General features: G+C 35.4%; 1 protein-coding gene across 8 annotated transcripts in view; it reads right to left on the bottom strand.

The window, feature by feature from the left end:
• Nucleotides 1–14701, bottom strand: part of LOC143256820 (cationic amino acid transporter 3-like) — a 103236-nt gene that overhangs the window by 55796 nt on the left and 32739 nt on the right. For all 8 annotated transcript variants that reach the window (XM_076514583.1, XM_076514548.1, XM_076514558.1 and 5 more), the window contains 2 exons: nucleotides 11994–12133; nucleotides 8960–9089 (listed from right to left, as the gene is read on the bottom strand). In XM_076514583.1, the coding sequence (XP_076370698.1) occupies nucleotides 8960–9089; nucleotides 11994–12133 (270 nt within the window). The remainder of the gene's footprint in view (nucleotides 1–8959; nucleotides 9090–11993; nucleotides 12134–14701) is intronic.

Genomic DNA, 14701 nt, shown 5'->3' with positions numbered 1-14701 from the left:
TAGTGAAGATTGAGGACATAGGACACAGAAAAAGCCAATAAAATGAATTTAATAAATTGTTTCATTAAAAAAAAAAACCTTTAAACAACTTGTTATGCATGTTAAATTGTATTTTTACATGCAGAAAGTTGGTTGATTGGTTGATTTAGTGTTTTATGGCACAAAGCAGCTAGGCTATCCGCACCAAAAGTCTGGTAAAAAGGTAAAAATAAATTAAACGTAGTAAAATACATAAAAGGAAATGAAGGTAAAACAAAACAGCATTGAAAACCAGAAAAAGCATAAAACCAATGTTGACACCTAGTCTACAATGTAAACAGAGAAAGCAGAGTAAGAGAAGTTGTAAAGGACTCTCTCTAGCATAATGGTAATGATCATAACCCACCATGAAGACTAACAGGTAAGTACAAGAACCACTGTCAGTCACCTGAAGTTTGCTTTTCCAGTCCTGGTTCCAGGTTGCGTCATTATGGCCAGTATCGAAAAGTAAAGTAATAAAAGTGTTAAAAGACATGCAGCAGAATTGCAATAACAACTCTGCCAGGACTACTAACGGGTAGTTCATATGGATAGTTCAAACAGCAGTGTTAGTCACCTGAAGTTGGCCTTTCCAGTCCAGGTGTTAAGTTATTTAACGTTATGGCCATTTTCCAATTACAAATCGAACTAGAGAAATTGAGACTTTTAAAAGGGAACCACAATAAAAAAGTGTAATGAACAGGCATGCCAATGACATTTATGAAAAAAAGATGAAAAGGTATATAGCCTGGTGCCAGAGGCACCACAGTGTGGCACAGCCGCGCCTGACCAAGGAGGTCCGGGGGCATGCCCCCCCGGGAAAGTTTAAAAAAAATGGATGCTATTTGGTGTGATTTGGTGCAATCTGGGACATAATTTCTTTGTTTTTTGACATTGCAATGTTGGAAAAGTACACAATATATATCATATAAAATAACAAAAGGAAATTAAAAGACTAAATCAAACTAATAAAAACTATAACTTTCATTTACAGTTTTTAGCAGATTGATTTATTCTTTTAATTTGCATTCATTTTTTAGAAGATATATCAAAATATCTAAAATTAACAAATAAAATATAAAGTAAATAAATGAAATTTAAGATTGTTTATTTGCTATTTATTCAGTTTAATTTTTTTCTAAATCAAAATATATTAGTAATATGAGTTAATAAAGCCAAAATAACTCAGTAAATATTTCAAATGCAAATCATTTCATTATTATCCTTTTTGTCATCAATAACATCATCATCATCAACTACTGGTATGCTGCCAATTAAATGTTTTACAGTCATTGCCAATAACTACTTCTCTGCTGCATATATTCCATACAATTTTCAAATCACATAAAATTACTCTTTTGACTAATCATGACTACCTGCAGTTCAAATTGTTCATTCATGCAATCTTGTCATTATACTACTGGTACCTTAATGTCAGTGAATTTTCCATTCTTTCACAAATTGACAATACAAACTAAAACAGCATATGAAGGAAAGCTATGACATTGCTTAAAAATTCTACTGATATGGTTCAATATTAAACTACTGATATCAGTGATATGCCTCAGAAATTAAATTTTGTACAGTCACTGACATCAACAACTACTGCTCTGCTGCATGTATTCCATTAAAATTTCAAATTACTTAAAATTACTCTACATGACTACCTACAGTAAAACTTGTTCATCTATACAATCTTGTCAGTAAATTACTGGTACCTCAATATCAGTATATTTTTCATTCTTTCACAATACAAACTGAAACAGCAAATCAAGGAAAGCTTTGACATTACTTCAAAATAAAATTAATGATATGCTTTAAAATAAACCACTGGCACTGTATGCTGCAGATAATAATAAAATGTTTTTTAGTCACTGATATCAACTTCTGCTCTGCCGCATAAATTACAGTCAAATTTCAAATCACTTAATTTCCTTTAATCAATCTTGGCTACTTTCCTCTTTTTCAAGACAAGGGTTTCCAGTGCTCTCTTCCGAGCTTTTTTTCTCTGAATGGGCAGCTCTCTGTGCCTCTGCGGCTTTCTGGACTTTTTCTTTAGCCAAGGTGGCTGGGCCAGATTTCACAGAACAATAGGCCTCAAGCCTTTCTGCCCTTTTCTTATGATTCTCCCTCAGCTTTGAGGTATACTTTGAAGCTGCTGATCTAATGTCCTTACACATTCTCTTGTCTACAGGATCAAAATGAACACCTTTCCTTTTAAACATTTCAATCACTGTTGTTTCTTTGGAGCGTAGAGAATATTTTATCTTCTGGTATGCACACGATACCAGACCACGAGACCTGCAATGAGACAAAACGAGACTGCCTCCAAGATGGCAGTCAGATTTTTTTTTTTTTCTGCAATAAACATTGAAAAAATACGATTTCTCCTCAAAAACCACCTACACGACCCCCAAAATCGCTCATATTTTCTCCTCGAATTTACACGAATCTCGTGGGTGATCGTTGGCCGTTTGAAAACTGCGGAAATCCGCGTTTCAGCGGAAAAATTGCACGCATGAATGAATAAATATCAAACACTTAAATGACATTAAAAACCTAAACTTTATCAAGGTGGACAGTGTCACCATTACCAATAACACTGTCCAATATTATGGACAAACCTTGGGACAGAACATGTTTAAAATGGTGCTGTCATTGAGTCTTAACACCGACAAGAAAATAAAATGTGGCTAATTGTGATTTGAGTGTTACACAAACTACACACTGGTGCATCAGTTCCAGATAAAAAAAAAATGACGAGTTGAAAACTGTGACCAATGTGTAGTCTAGTTAGAACAACTTTCTCTTTCCAATCCTTAAGAAAGTTAGACAGCCAAAGTCCAATATAGGGTTTTATTTGGAAAAGCTTGTTGTCGCATTGCTCACTCCAAGTTTACTGCCAGCTGGCACGGAGCCAAGCCCTAAATACAGGACCATAGTCCATGTATGGAATAGGCACAGTGATGATAGTGCTAGTTGATTGATTGATTTAGTGTTTTATGGCACAAAGCAGCTAGGCTATCTGCACCAAACCTCCGGTAAAAAGGTAAAAATAAAGTAAATGTAGTAAAATACATAAAAGGAAATAAAGGTAAAACAAAAAAATTTAAAAATATAATGTTGACACCTAGTCTACAATGTTAAGAGAGAAAGCAGAGTAACAGAAGTTGTAAAGTACTTACTTTAGCAAAATGGTAATGAACATAACCCGCCAGGAAGACTAACAGGTAAGTTCAAGAACCACCGTCAGTCACCTGAAGTTGGCCTTTCCAGTCCTGGTTCCGGGTTATGTGTCATAGCAGCCATTATCAAAATGTAAAAGAATAGAAGTTTTGAAACACACATAGCAAGATCGTAATAATGAGTTGCCAAATGTCCAGTAAAAAGATACCAACATGACCTGTTATCCAGAAAAACTGGAGAGAAGGAGATGTTAAGGATAAATGGGCCAGTCGGTTTTGAATATCAGCGAGAACAGGATGTGAGCCAACGTGAAGCGATTCCAGGGCCATTAAGCAAATCAGTATAAATAGTGCAGTTGAAGTACTGCTCAGCTGCAATATGATCCAGAGCAAGAGATATGACATACAGTTCAGCAATGAACACAGAAGCTGGAGAGGGGATTCTGCGTGTAACCACAGAACCTCAACAAACCATGGCAGAACCCACAGAGTTACCTGATTTGGAACCATCCATATAAATTGGAATGGAATGATTGTTCAAAAAATGTTCATCAAATAACAGACAGAATTTCCTATTGGGAGTATTTGCCTTTCTCAGATGACTTGAAGAACGGTCACATAAGCCATGGTGGGGTGGGCTGACCAGTGGATTCTGCAATGTTATCCAAGGTCAGACCCAATTCATCCAATTGCACCTGGATGCAAAGGCCAAAAGGAGTAATGTATGCCCCACTGAGGAAGGAAAACATCCCCAGCTGGGATGTTGTGGTAAAGAACGAAGTTTTGAAGAATATAGTAAAGACAGTTGCAAACGGCAAAGGTACAGAGAAGATTCATGAGATTCTATGTATAAGCTTTGAACTGGAGAGGTGCGAAAAGCCCCAGTGCAGAGTCGAAGTCCTTGGTGATGAATGGGGTCCAGCATCTTTAAGGCCGAGGGTCTGGCAGAGCCATAGACCATTGATCCATAGTCGAGTTTCGATCGAATGAGAGCATGATATATCTTTCACATAGAAAATCAATCTGCTCCTCAACTGGTGGTAGAGAGGACACAGGATGTTCAGTGCTCTTGTGCATTTGATCTGTAGCTGCTTTAAGTGTGGTATAAAGGTCAGCTTATAGTCAAAGATAAGCCCCAAGAACTTTGTCTCAGGGACCACTGGCAGCAAAAATTCACCGATACAGAGTTCAGAATCAGGGTGAATACCCCATTGGCAGCAAAAGTGCATGCAGACGGTTTTAGAGAGAGAGAGAAATTAAAGCCATTCACTGTGGTCTACTTCAGCACACGATTGAGGGCAGTTTGTAGTTGCTGCTCAATATATCTCATGTTCAATGACTGACACGAGATGTGAAAGTCGTCAACATAGAGCCCGTTTGCAACAGTGAGAGGGAGTTGTTCAGTGATGGCATTAATCTTTATACTGAAAAGTGTGACACTCAAAACACAGCCCTGAGGGACCCCAAGTTCCTGTAGAAAAGAACAGGAAAGTATCAAACCCACACAAACTTGGAATCTCCTGTCCATGAAAAAATTTTTAATAAAAATGGGCAAATGGCCATGTAACCCATATATATGGAGGTCTCACAAAATGCCATACTTCTATGTTGTATCATAAGCCTTCTCAATGTCAAAGAATATTGATACAAGATGTTGTCGTTTGAGAAAGGCTTCTCTGATGTTTCAAGTCAAATCAGGTGGTCCGTAGTGGAGCGCTGTTGTTGGAACCCATACTGGGTGGGCGAGAGGAGGTTTATTCGAGAAACCAAACAAGACGAGCATTAACCATCCTTTCTAAGGTCTTACAGAGACAGCTCGTCAAAGCTATCGGATGGTAGTTTGAAGGAATCTTTCCCAGGCTTAGAGAAAGGTAAGATAATAGCCTGGTGCCAGGCATTAGGAAAAACATTCTCCTGCGAGATCCAGTTAAAAACAATTAGAAGAATATCAAGAGAAGCAGGAGAGAGATAGCGCAGAATGTCATAGTGTACATCATCAGGTCCAACAGAGTTACTGCAAGACCAATGAAGGGCTATTTTCAGTTCCACCAGTGTAAAGGGAAGATTATAGTCAAAGAGACAGTCAGTTCGAAAGGAAAGAGGTGAATGCCCTGGCTAAGTCTTGATGGCCAAAAAAGGTGGAGGAACAAGGAAAAGTGCTAGATACCCAGCAAAAGCTTTCACCTAGAGTATTGGCGATGCTCTGGACATCAGCTCGCTCTTGGCCATCAGAGAGTAAGATTGAGAGGGGGACAGAATTGTAGTGCCCACTGACCTTTCGAACCCTGTCCCACGTGACCTTGGACCTGGTGGTAGCAGATATGCTAGTTGTGAACTTAATCCAAGATTCCTTCTGGCTTTGACGTCTTACCCACCTAGCATGTGCAGGGGCCCGTTGGAAAGCGATGTGGTTTGAAACTGTGGGATATCTACAGAAAGTATCCCAGGCCCATTTTAAACCTTCTGTGCCATGTGGCAGGCAGGATTCTATCGTGGATGAGGATATCGTGGAAAACGTGTCGAGGTTTGGGAATACACTGAGCAGCTGCTTGTATAATACAGTCAGTTACTGTTGCCACACAGTTGTCTATTGATAGCTGACTGATGATGGCAGGATCAAGTTCCTCGAGAGCAGTGAAAGTGGACCAGTCTACCTGATCCAGCTTCCACCAGGGCACGTGGGTAAGGTGGCATCGACCACGGCCAGTCTCTCACAAAAGTATAGGAAAATGATCATTGCTTTATGGATTATTGTCAACCCTCTATGAAAAATGGGAGAATAATGAAGGGGAGCAAACTGAGAGATCAATAGCAGTAAAGGACTGACTAGGTGCGTGAAAATAAGTGGAAGAATCGGTATTGAAAAAAGAAAGGTTGTGATCAGAGAGCATACGCTCTATGAAGCAACCTCTCTTATCAATATCAGCACTTCCCCAGAGGGGATGATGTCCATTGAAGTCCCCTAGGATTAGAAATGAAGATGGCAACTGTTCAACGAGAGCATCAAGATCTGATTGATCATATGTCTCTCCAGGGGACAGGTACAGAGAACAAACAGTGATGGTATGACCCAAGGAAACACGGATGGCTACAGCCTCCAAGGGTGTGTTGAGTGACAATGACAGGGTGGGCACGTGTTGATCAACCAACAGTGCCACCCCTCCATGTACTCGACCATCACACAGCCTGTCATTTCTGTACAGAGAAAACTGCCGAATGGAGACAGTATCAGCAGTTTTGAGAAATGTTTCTTGTAAAAAAAGACAAACAGGATGGTAGGAAGCAATCAGCGTTTTGATATCATCCAGATTAGAACGTAAACCTCGACAGTTCCATTGTATCAAGGTGGCCATTTTTAAGAACGGGTAGGTGAAGTGGCTGGAGAACCCTTTGGTTTACGATCACGTCTTTTTTCTTTACTGTCTTTAGTCGGAGGAGGTCTATTGACCTCCATGGATCCTGGAGGTTTTTGTTGTTGGAAGGGGATTCCAGTGACTGAGGATGCAAACGAATGATTGTTTTGCATCTTGGGGTAGGAGAAAAACATGCATCTGAAAAAATGCCTGTATTTGAAAACAAAGGATGTGGACCTTGGGGTTTGTTGGAATGTATGGGAGGAACAGAGTGGGTGTAGAAGTTAATTCATCAACCTTTTTAACCATGGAGGTCAAAAGGCTTTTCATTTGTTTTAAAAACGATTCTCTTGGAGACACAGAGAGATCTGTCTGCTCTCCCACTGTAGTCGTGGAACAAAGTGTAGCAGCACATGTCGGAGATGAATTGGCGGACAGCAATTTCCGAGTCTCAGGATAACTAATGTTATGAGTCATTTTCAAATGCTGCACCTCTTTCTTCCAACTATTTTGGGCAAGAACGAAAATAGGAAGGGTGAGAACCATTGCAGTTGACACAATGTGGTTCCATGTCACACTCACAGGCATCGTGGTCCTTGCCACCACAACTAGCACATGTCAGGGAACCACAACATGACGTCTTTGAGTGGCCAAACCTCTGACATTGGAAACATCGGAGAGGGTTTGGAATGTACAGCTGTACCCTGCAATTTAGATAACCTGCCTTGATGGTGGCAGGTGCAAGTGGTGATGTAAATGTCAAAACGAGGATATTTGTCGGCAGTGTAACTCCATCTTTGCGAGTGGAGATGCGCCTTACTGCAGAAACTCCTTGAGCGGAGAAACTAGTGAGAATCTCTGACTCTGGGACGTTCTTCAAATCCCTCTCAACAATAACTCCTCATGATGAATTCAAGGTAGCATGAGGGGTAACCTCAATAGGTACATCCCCAATTGCATTTGAATTCAGAGGAGTTCACTGTGTTGGGATGTGGATGTTTCAACCAATATGTCTCCAGATCAAAGCTTCTTTACTGACTTTGGAGAGCCAGCAAGTCCCTCTAGTTCCTTCTGAAAGAGAATGTAATATAAGAAAATGAGGTACGTGTGTTACAGATGTTGAATATTGCTGCTCAGTCTTCAAGACGTGGTCGTTTACCTATTGACTGTTTTTTCACTATTTTATTTAAATTTTTCATAGGACGCTCCATAGGAAAAAAGGAAAATTCGGTACCCACTGACCCCACCCACCATGGAGCCCTATGAGGGGATGCACTACAATGTCATGCAAGGACATTGCAGCAATGCCAGGGTTTCATGAGCACTATATCCAAACACCAGCATCGGACACAATGTCCACAACACCCGTTGAGAACATCCAATACAGGTACTTGGTTGACTCTAGCCCAAATGGACCAGCCGATTGACCCAAGGGGGCCACCCAAAGGCAGCCCATCTATTCAAGGCCAAAGTAGTGTGTTGGAGTTGGACCCCTCAACCACCAGGATCCTCTCCTCCCCTTCACGGGTCGCCATGCATGGCAAACAGGTGGGTGGATGTTGAGATCCCAGAGGAAGTAACCAGAAAGAACAGAACCTTCCCTGGGAAGTCCCCTCACCACGTACAGGAATCCACACCGAGGGTCATGCAGGAAGTTGTGGATATGAGAAGTGCATATCTTAACTCTCCTCCCCTTTGGATAAGATACTTTCAGAAATATGTCACATTTGATGAATTGTGTACCCATACTGTTGTGTGAATCCTACCTTCTCAGATACCCCTGTGACTAAGGTTTGTTTGTAAATTGAAAAACTGTATATCAACCTGTTTTTTGTAACTGCATAGTATTAAAAAAAAAAGTACTCAGATGTGGCTATGTTATCTGAAAAGTGTATGTTTTCCATACTTCTTTGAGGTGTGTATTTATGGTATATATAAAATAGTTTATTATAATATTTAACATTATAATTAAAACAATAGTGATCAAGAATGGAAATGAAAATTGCACTATTCTTTTGATGCAAAATTGAGCCCTGTAGAGTTTGTAAACAAGCAATTTCATTTCACTTTTTTACATCAATTAGTTAAAACTTAAGTACAATTTTTAATGAAAATATGAATAAAATTTTAAACCAATGTAAATTTATAGAACATTACATTAACTATGAAATGAAAGTACAAGTACTATACCTTACAAATATAAAATATTTGATATAAAAGATTCAACATAATTTGGAATGAAAGAAATTATTCTCAATATTTGAAATTAATGAATTAAATCTAATGGAATTTTATTGTAAGATTTAGTGCTCATATTTGGAGTTATTTTTGCTCAAAGAATTTCACATTAAAGTTGAGATTAACTGCATAATAAAGCACTTACATACCAAACTTAAGCCTTACCTGTTGTTGCAATAATATCAAAACCTACAAAGGCATAGAAACATGTGGCAGCTCCTTCCATCGTTCCTGAGAACCCATAAGGAAAAAATCCCCCATCACCATAGTTGTAGCTTGTATTAGTAGAAGGTATCTATGTATTGACATGGAACATAATCAATGTATTCAGATTAACATTATTTGCCATTCCTATGTTTAGACATCTACATTTTAATTTTGAAACTTTCATTCAGATATTTCAATTTGAAAAAATAAAAAATTTATTCAAGTAAAAAGTTTATATTTCATTTTTAAAAAGAAAGTTATGTTTTATATAACCGTAAGATTCAAATTTTGTTGATATTCATTAACATATTTTTCTTAAGCTTTTGACAATGGGCTTGGTATAACATACACAAGTATTTATACTATAACTTTTGATGTGGTATGTGTACCATCACAAAATTTGATACTTTATACTAAATAATGCAAGTCCACTGTATACAAAAATTAATTTTTTTACAAAGTATTTTTCCCAAAGATTTCTTTGTATACAAATTGAGTATATTTCATTGCTAGTCCTTGAAATGATTTGTTATGATTAAAAACTGTTCTTCATCACAAAAATTTCAAATATTATTTACCTATACTCTAAAAGCTTCTGAATGAATTTCAAACATCCACTTTCAGTAAAACTTTATATTTTATCTCATTTTCTCTACCATACTTATATGGGGTCTGTCAATTTCACCAACCTTATAACCATCATAAAAAATTAGGAAATAAATATAAATTGTAATGTTTCATTCTAAAATGATTAAAAAGTATAAAATGAAAATAAAAATGTTTACTCTAAATAGCTTAAATCTCATATTATTATACATTTATTTATATTTATTACTTTTATTATACTGAACTTTGTGTTGTGCCTGGAAAACATTACAGACATGGTGCACATGGATTCATGTTACTATATCCAAGATATAAAGTCTGCATTTACAAAGTAACCTGTCTTGGCTTTGTTTTAGTGTAAAATAGTCACATTACATTTATAATACATTATATTTGAATATACACTATTACTATTTATAAATGCATGCTTAAAGTTAGTTTTATTAAAACTTAGAACAGAAAATAAAAGAACTATAGCAAACTATTATCTCTTCTAGTTATGAACTGTGTACTCATTTGTTGCTTGTCATAAGGTTGGTAGGTTGGTAAGCTTATCAAATTTTGCACATACATTTGAAATAATTAAAATCCTTAAATTACATCATCAATACCATAGAATTCCACTATGACTTACCAAACTCAGTAATTAAGCTGTATTTGGGTCAAAGAAAATATAAAATAAGCCAACAAAAAGCAACTTACTGGCTTGAAATCTTGGATTGAAAAAAAAACAATTTGATGCTATAATATTTCAAATTGGCTGAGATATCCACTAGTGGGACATTCTGAGCATCCATTTGGTTATTCACATGATAGAGACAGAAATATAAATTGATAAGGAAGTACTTCTAAAAATGGAAAGTGGTGGGTGGGGTGACTGTGCATTTCTGAAGAACAGCAATATTTCAGCATATAGAAAAAAAATAGGAGGCTCTTACTGCATTTTCTAGCTTTTCAACATTGATCATTTGAGTTTCTAATTTGTAAGAAATTACAGACTATATTTGGGCATCACAATCATCATATAAGCCAATGCTCCATTTAACATGGTGTAATCTACAAAAATCAATATTTAGGTGTGTTCTTTTAATATTGACTTTTAAATTAAGAAATTAACTGATATATGATTCTAAAATGTGAATTAATCTGTAATTTGATACCAAACATACTAACATAAATTAATAAAACAGTAGTTTAATAAAATTTTGAATACAATTCAAATACAATGACATGGTCGTTGACACAACCTGTTGCAATAGGGTTAATACTTTATTTTATCAACTACAGTACCAATACTTCTAGCCATAAGTCATAATAAAGATGGCAAAAATTGAAAAGGGCTCATTAGTAGTCTTTGACCTAATCTTTCATAATGGCATGACTGCTTCTTTTATCAGGCTAAGTAACTACTTTTAATCAACATAAATTTATATCTAATAAATAGTTTCTTTACAATAAATGAAATTCTTTTAATTACTTATGTTTTTTTTAATATAATAAACTTAAAAATAATATTCAATACAAAAGAATTTGAGTCACTGAAATATTTTGCCATGGCTTACTGTACTTGCTAAACCTAACTTAGCTTATCTAATGTCTTGTCATACAAAAGTTTCCATAGCTTTGAAACTAATAAAACTTCATTAATGAAAAGAACATATCTAGCAACTATAAAAATATTCTCAGGTCTATGGTTTAATCTAAGTCTACTGATCTTCCTTCCACAATTCACCGATTATTTTTACTTGAAATAGTCAGTCTCCCATGGAACCATAAATTACTGCTCAAAGCATTTTATTAATTTTACTTCACATGAATAGCTTATAATCTACTTTAAGAAATAGTAATTAAAATTTTATCTGCAGTTATTTTCAAAGCTGTTATTCTCTAGTGACTATTCATATTGTGTGCTGCGACATCATAAAATGATGAGAATGAAGGATTGTAATAATAAAATCTCAAACTGAGAAGGAAAGTCATGAGAAATAAGACATGGAATGATAAATGTTTAAGAAACAAACCTATGTATTGGGATGGGAAAAAAAAATCTTAAAAATCAGTAATTTGTTCTTTATAGACAAAACATTTTGGAGCTGTACAGAAGAAAAACATGAAATATTTTCTTAGTTTTCTTTGTTAATTACTCTGAGTTGATGTTATAAAATGACAAAAATAACTTTTAAGTTGTTGAAACAGAATTATTACTTTTACTGAAATATTAAAAAGGTGCTTACTGGTTGTAATGAGGTTAGTTGTGAAATGTTTCAATTTTCGTTAACAATATACATTCAACTGTAGAGTACAATTTTGCAACTAATTAGTGGGTTTTAATTGCAATTATTACGGTCTCTACCTTTCCACTTAAGTCAACTTTCATATTTCTTACCTCAGATTTTGATAACTGCCAATTATGAATATCAGCTTCAAAAGATCCAGCAATAACAGCAAACAGCACAATGCACAAATTCAACACCATAAAAATACTGTTGAAACGAGATGATTCCTTCACACCAATGGCTAACATTACTGAGAAGTCAAATGGGAAAAATATATTAGAATGATGATTTATTAGATGTACGAAATTGACATTTTCCTTACCTGAAAATGTTTCCTGTAGATATTTATATCTCTTCACACAGTTGGTATTACATGCACAACTGCCTTCGAGATCTTGCACTTATTAGCCTTGAAATATTGTCAACCTAAGATATATTTGTAATCTGAACTGCATTAGGGCATGATATAATAACCATCCAACAATAGCCTGCACTAGATCTACACTCAAAATTAGATTCATTCTTAGATGTAGCAAAAATAATGTGCACCAGTATTGGGAAGGAATGGTGGAAAGGCATGCAAGGGGCATCTATAGAAAATGCAGTTTCCAGGTAAGGAAAGAGTTAATTTCCAGAACTGACTAACTTGTCTTTCTGCAAACAGTAGCTATAAACCCAAACTGATGTGGTGTAATGGCTAGCACATTGTGAAAACTTAGATAAGCCCCCTTCTGAGAAAGGAACAGAAAGGGAAAGACCATGGAGTGTGACACTATATAATGGGGCAAAATTCAGGGGTATAACATATCTATCTCCTGCAGGATATACTCCTTGCCAGGATAGAAGTAGGAAAGGAGAAAGGTAATAGGAGTCCATGGATCAAGGGCTAATTTTGCATACAACATGTAGAATGACCAAGAAATTTAGTTAGGGCAAGAACCAAACTGCACAGTTTTGGCACAATTTAAAATCACCAAAAAATACAGCTCCAGTCAGGTGGTCAAAGCTACAGGAATGCTGACATATTATATAAGAAGAGGTGACCTACACTAAATGTATGAGAATACTCTTTCCCTACTTCCCACCACATTGCATTGATCTCTTCAAACTCTCCCTATAGAGATCACATAACTAGGAAAAAATTCTCAAAGTTGAGAACCCCAGCGACTGAGAGTGGCAAGGGTCTTCTATTCTCCACTTGAAAATCATGGGGAAGGGGAATTGAATTGGAAGACAATAGAGAAGTACCCAGACCTAATTAGACCTAACCACTACAAAGGTCTTCTACTGGAGAAAATAAATAATTACTGCAAAACTTAATTTGAAAACCTGGCAGGACAGGACTGAGCCAGAGAAGTGGGCAGTCACTCCCTCATTCCTGCCTTTTTTCCTGTGATAGTCCATGGAAAGTATGGTCTAGAATGACAATATAAAACTTGTATTTTAAAACAATAATGAACTTAATATGAAAGAAGCATTAAAAACATTTTAATACAGATTCTATTGTCAGTCCTGGATATCACCTTAAAATCATAGCAGATAATGACTGAGGATATTCTGTTCAACATATGAAATCCAAATGCTCATGTTAAACATGAAGAAACATGGAAAAAATCAATTAAGGGTATGGACCTGTGTACTTATATATTCCTACTGGTTTTTGCTGTCTGAAGTCAGTTGTGGGAAGTTACCCTTAAAAGTTCTCATTTCCTGAAGAAAAGATGAAACCACCCTAAAATTTCTACTATTTGTAATTCCCAATGTCAACCCTCATAAAAGAAATGAAATAATACATGATTTTAATTAGAACTACAAACTATTTTTTTATATAGTTCACATTATATTTCATTATTCAAGTATAAAATGGTAAAGACAAGACAAGCCTAGCTGCTTGAAGTTAGCATTTCCATCCCAGTACACTAAATAAAATGATAATTTTAAACTTATCTAATGACTTATTGACACAAAAGGTATTATCTATATTGAAAGTTCATTTTTTAAATATTTTATACTTGTTATGAAACAGTGTAAACACATTTTTAATTGCCAGTATTTGTAACCATTAATTTTTACTTTCTTTATAAACAATACAAAATTACCAATAAAAGCATTTTCATTATTACAAACTATTAAAAATCTTTTCAGTTGCGTAATAATGATGCCTTTTAATATCATATGTGGAATAGCACAATAGAAAAATTAAATTTCTTCCCTCTATCACCTACCCAGCTTTGCTCTACCTTTTACTAAATTAATGTTCAAGTCTAAATTGTTGGCATAAGAATCATTACTACTTTTTTCCTGTTGCAAGTTTTTTTGATATACTAGGTTTGGTGCAAAAATCAAGTTAGTGATTAAATCATCTTTGTAATGAAAAGTATATCTAAGTTACAATTTTATACTTGTTTTAGAAACGAGTTTTCATAAATCAACAATTACAAATTGACCATATTAGTAAAGAAGTTCTATTCCATTGGAATACTCATGGTTTATTTATACCCTTGTTTATGGAAATTGATAATTAATGTAAATACAGAATTGAATTTTAGTAAATTAAATTTTTTTTATGTTTATTTCTGTACTTACAAAATTATTGAACAAGTCATTAAATAGTCTGGTTAAATCTTTCAAATCTGTTTCAGTACATGGTATAGCAAAATCATATGTAAAAACAAAGTTAACTATATCTGAAGCATTTAAACTATTTAAACATTCCAAAACTGCATGTTTTTAGTAATAAAAATAATTATTTAGGTTAACTGAAAACAGTGCTTCAATATTTTTGAGACACAAACAGAATAATATTAAGAACAATAGA

This window comes from Tachypleus tridentatus, chromosome 1, assembly GCF_004210375.1.
Source record: "Tachypleus tridentatus isolate NWPU-2018 chromosome 1, ASM421037v1, whole genome shotgun sequence".
NCBI classification, from domain to species: domain Eukaryota; kingdom Metazoa; phylum Arthropoda; class Merostomata; order Xiphosura; family Limulidae; genus Tachypleus; species Tachypleus tridentatus.
Note: the sequence above shows the minus strand (reverse complement) of the source record. Positions and strands in the feature narration are given on the sequence as shown.